This window comes from Sinocyclocheilus rhinocerous, unplaced genomic scaffold (assembly GCF_001515625.1).
Source record: "Sinocyclocheilus rhinocerous isolate Xijiao unplaced genomic scaffold, SAMN03320098_v1.1 scaffold1191, whole genome shotgun sequence".
Lineage (NCBI taxonomy): Eukaryota > Metazoa > Chordata > Actinopteri > Cypriniformes > Cyprinidae > Sinocyclocheilus > Sinocyclocheilus rhinocerous.
In genome coordinates, this window is record NW_015636560.1 from 45,165 (window position 1) to 49,719 (window position 4,555).

General features: G+C 38.1%; 1 protein-coding gene across 1 annotated transcript in view; it reads left to right on the top strand.

Moving 5' to 3' along the window:
- Positions 1–4,555, top strand: part of LOC107747922 (fragile X mental retardation syndrome-related protein 1-like) — a 16,474-nt gene that overhangs the window by 7,937 nt on the left and 3,982 nt on the right. The window contains 4 exon segments of the mRNA XM_016562534.1: positions 1–233; positions 624–824; positions 2,107–2,307; positions 3,699–3,776. The exon segment at positions 1–233 is cut by the window's left edge and continues 37 nt beyond it. Of these exon segments, the coding sequence (XP_016418020.1) occupies positions 1–233; positions 624–824; positions 2,107–2,307; positions 3,699–3,776 (713 nt within the window).

Consider the following 4,555-nt stretch of genomic DNA (forward strand, 5'->3'; position numbering starts at 1 on the left):
AACTCAAGCGCTTGTTTGTGTTGCGCAGGAGGTGGAACAGCTGCGACTGGAGCGGCTGCAGATTGACGAGCAGCTGCGTCAGATCGGGATGGGCTACAGGCCCGTCCCAAACCGACCCGCCGATAAGGACAAGGGCTACACCACTGAAGAGAGCACATCCAACACCCATATCAACCGCTTCTACACCAGCAGGGGCCGCGGCCGCCGGGGGCCCGGGTACACGTCCGGCTACGGTAGGGCTTCTGGTTTCAAATCTGTCGCTTTGTGTGAACCTCTGAGAATAAGAGCTCTGAGTGCCATTTAAAAATAAATAAATAAAAAAAAAACTGGGAACATTCAGGGCATTCGAGCAAAAATGCAAACGCAGACGGTAATGCAAGATTTGCAATTGCGTAAAGGTTATGTCACAATTTATGCGTCCAGTGCAGTTGAAAATACAATTTGCAATTCCTTTTGAAAATTGCCCTGACTATTCTTCCATATTATGACATATCCGTTTATGACATATCAGCCAATCAGGAAAAAGCATTTTGCCGATAATTAAAAAATGTAAAATATCGGCCGATATATCGGTTGACCACTAATGTATATGGCATTGTATATAAAATATTTTTCCTGCACAGGCACTAACTCCGGGCACTCGTACACCTCGGAGACCGACTCTGAGCGCAAGGAAGAGCTGAGCGACTGGTCCATGGCAGGAGAGGAGCCCGAGCGCAACCCCAGATCGCAGAGGGACAGCAGGAGGAGAGCGGGAGAGGGCCGAGGACCCGGGGGCAGAGGCCGCGGCTCAGGAAGAGGGGCATCCAACTCCATTAGCTCGGGTATCCTGGCTCCCTTCAGCCCTTTATCGGGAACACGTTTTATTCACCAGCACAGATTTTAGGGCTTTATGAAATCTGTTTTATTTTGTCCCAAATTCCATGTTATTTTCCTCCTAAGTTTTGCGGTCTCTGTTTATTTTATTCTGGACTCCATTTTAATGGTTTTGTTAAATTCTAACAATCAGAGACCATGTCTAATCGAAACATTTCTTTAAACTATTTAATAATTGACTGATTTAAATGCTATATGAAATTTTAATTTTTTGAGAAATTGAATTGTTTTATTTCTTTAAATTCTGTTTCAAAATTCAATACAAATGTACCGTATTGTCCCGAATATAAGACGATGTTTTTTTCTTGGAAATACATCTGAAAAAACGCGGTCGTCTTATATTCGGGCCAATACGGTATTATCAAAATCAGTGGTAATCAAAAGAATTTGTAAATCTTTTTTTTTTTTTTGCGGCAAGAGGTTTAGTGTTTAAATTAAAACATGAATGAAAAATTGTGTGATATTCCTAAATGTTTAAAAAAATGATTGAGACTGTACTATTTCACTATAGTATTTACTGTACTATAGTAATATACTTCGGTCTTTTATTTCTTCAAGGTAAAAAAGAAAAATATTTTACAGGGTTGTATTGAAGACTTTACAACTGCATTTTTTGGCATCGCAGAAATCATAAGCCCCTAAGATTTATGTTTCATGGAGAAGAAAAAAATATGACTTATGGCCATGATTTAAATATGTAGTCCCTCATTTTAGTTAGTTTATTGTGGATCTAAAAATAGTACAACATAGCCACGATTTACCTTAAAAGAGGGAACAAGTTATGTTGTGGTAACAATTTAACTAAATTGAAGAAACATGTTAATATAAAAAGTTTCTAGAAATTGATAAGTTGAGAGAACGAATTCTTCGTTTGTAGCCACGGTAACCTTTTATTTTTCCACGTGATGAATGGGGCTTTGTAATGCTTGAATATGTCTGTGTATATTGGATGAGTATATAGTCTATTTTATCGTTTCAAAGCAGTATTTTATATTTATGCATTTTTGTAAAATAAAATAGTTTTATCAAAATGAAACATATTTAGTATTTGATAGCATCTGTATTTTAAAATCAAATTTACGAAATTATTAAAAAAAATATAAGTTTTACACAGGCAAGCACTTTCAAAAATGTTTTAAAATCTAGTTGCTCTGTATTTTTATTTTTTTTTGTTCTTGCATGTTGCATTGCCCAGTAAATACTTATTTTAGTTCTTGTCTTTCATGTCAGTCCTGAAAGATCCAGATAGAAACCCATACAGTCTGTTGGACAACACCGAGACGGATCAGACGGCAGACACGGATGCCAGTGACTCCCAGATGAACACCAACCGTCGCAAACGCTCCCGTCGTCGCCGCACAGATGAAGACACCACAGTCATGGACGGCATGAGCGAGTCCGACAACGCCTCCCTCAGCGAGAACGGCCTCGGTGAGCACAAAAGCTGCAGGATACTTACGGTCTAAAATAAAGTCTAGAAACAAATACAGTACACAAATTGTAGCTGTTTGAGGTTTATTTATAATCATCAAATTATAAATAATAGTACAGAAAAAAGTACAAACTGAACAATCTACATAGTGTCAACAGCGAAGAGGTAGAATATTCTGCAGGAACACATTCTCTCCTCATCATAACACAAGTGACTTTCTATTCATCAAAACATTTATTTATAAAAAAAAATTATTTTTACAATGATTGCGCAAAATATTTAACAATATATAGTAGGGCTGGGCGATATGGCAAAAGATTAAAATCTCTCTTTTTTTTTTTTTTCAGAATGTTTGACCGATTCTCAATTTTTTTAACGATTTTTAACTAGTCAACTTGAAAATGTAACTACAACATGATTCAAGTAACTTTTTCTTTATTAACCCTATAGTTAAAGAAAATTCTATTCCAAGTGCAGCACACATGAAGTTGTCAACATGATGTAAATGTTAAACAAATCACTTAAGTATCTTTGCAGAAAAGATGCATGAACTACAACTACATCTTGTAGAAACTTGTCTTACATATTATATGTGCAGAAATAATACGAGGAAAATGCTTTAAACAAATCTAATTCAAATTCAGAATGACTGAAGGTATAACACAAGTAGACTATTATTAACTATAAATGTTCTGTAAAAACAACAGCAGCTTTCAGCCTGTCCCCATGATGCAAACATAAAATATCAGACATACAGTAGTAGTTCTTTAAAGGTTTTTTTTTTATTCGCTTGCACTGCTTTTCCATGTAAACATGGATGTGTTTGACTGTTGAGCTCACATCTCTTGCAGTGCCTCATGCATGAAACGGCAGTCTAAAACCGCGGCACTCAAGTTAAAAGAAGTTCACTCCCATCTTCTTGCATGTTTTTCCTATTCCACTGCCCGCGTCGCATCTTTGTCAACACAAAAGCACATTCTGTGTGAATGGCGCCTAGCGATATGAGCGCGTCACACGTGAGCGGTTAATCACGTGTGCCAACATGCAGTCAGATCGTTCTTTTCTCTTTACTGTAATATTTCTCATAGAAATATTACCAAACGTTAGAATTAGACACTTTGATAATATTCCAATTCAAAATCGCGATTCCTCGATTTCTAAAAAATAAAATCGTAGCAAAACATTACATTCGAATTAATCGATAAAATCTGAAAAATCGCCCAGCCTTAATATTTAGTTGCAGATTCAAATGTTCATAGATTTTTATTGACTTCTTTTAGTTGGGAATAATAACATTAAGAGAAATTCCACAAACTGCGACCAGCTCGAATGGCTTTTTCCAAAATGGCTGTCAGTATTTAAGGTCAGGCTTTCCACCGGTCTCTTGTAGATGATGCTGAAGCTAAACCACAGCGGCGCAATCGCAGCCGCCGACGCCGTTTCCGGCCTCCTGAGGAGAGGCAACCAGGTACCGGTATGAATTAACACTGGGTTTGTGTTCAAGCAAGTGTTAGTCCAAACTGCATGGCACTGATCGCCTGGAATAACATCAGGACTTCAAACTAAACCCACATGATCAGTCAAACATGCCAGATCACAACAGCCTAAGGCAAATGAAAGTTATTTGTAGAGCCAGACCGATATGGGTTTTTGGGGGCCAATGCCGATACCGATATTAGGGAGTAAAAAAACTACGATATCGGTATATCGGCCGATATTCTTTGTGTATATTATAGTTCAGTACCAGTCTAAAGTTTAGACATACTTCCCATTTGTATGTCCAAACTTTTGACTGGTACTGTATATAGAATACATTATATACATAAACATATTTTATATATATATATATATTTATATTAGACTTGCCGCGATAGACGGTGCTGACGGTGATACCGGTGTTAAGCCGCAACACCGGTTACGTCACTTGCCCACCGCGTAAAAGACGGGGACATTATTAACTTTATAGCATTGAGTCTCATCAACTAGATGATAACGTAGCGTTAAATCACTATTCAACAGATTCAAGCCACCACCGCACTGCCGTCTATTGAACTGCAGAAAGATACTAACTTTTCAATCTCTTGCGTTACTGACTGTACTGACAAACTATGCTGACACCGTGTCCGCGCCGCAACAGGACGCGAGAAAGCGACCATTGAAAATCATTTGAACTTTGTGTCAGCACGTCATAAATAGAACGAGGCATCAGTTTACTGTCGGGATTTGTCGTGTCGCGCCGCATCCAGT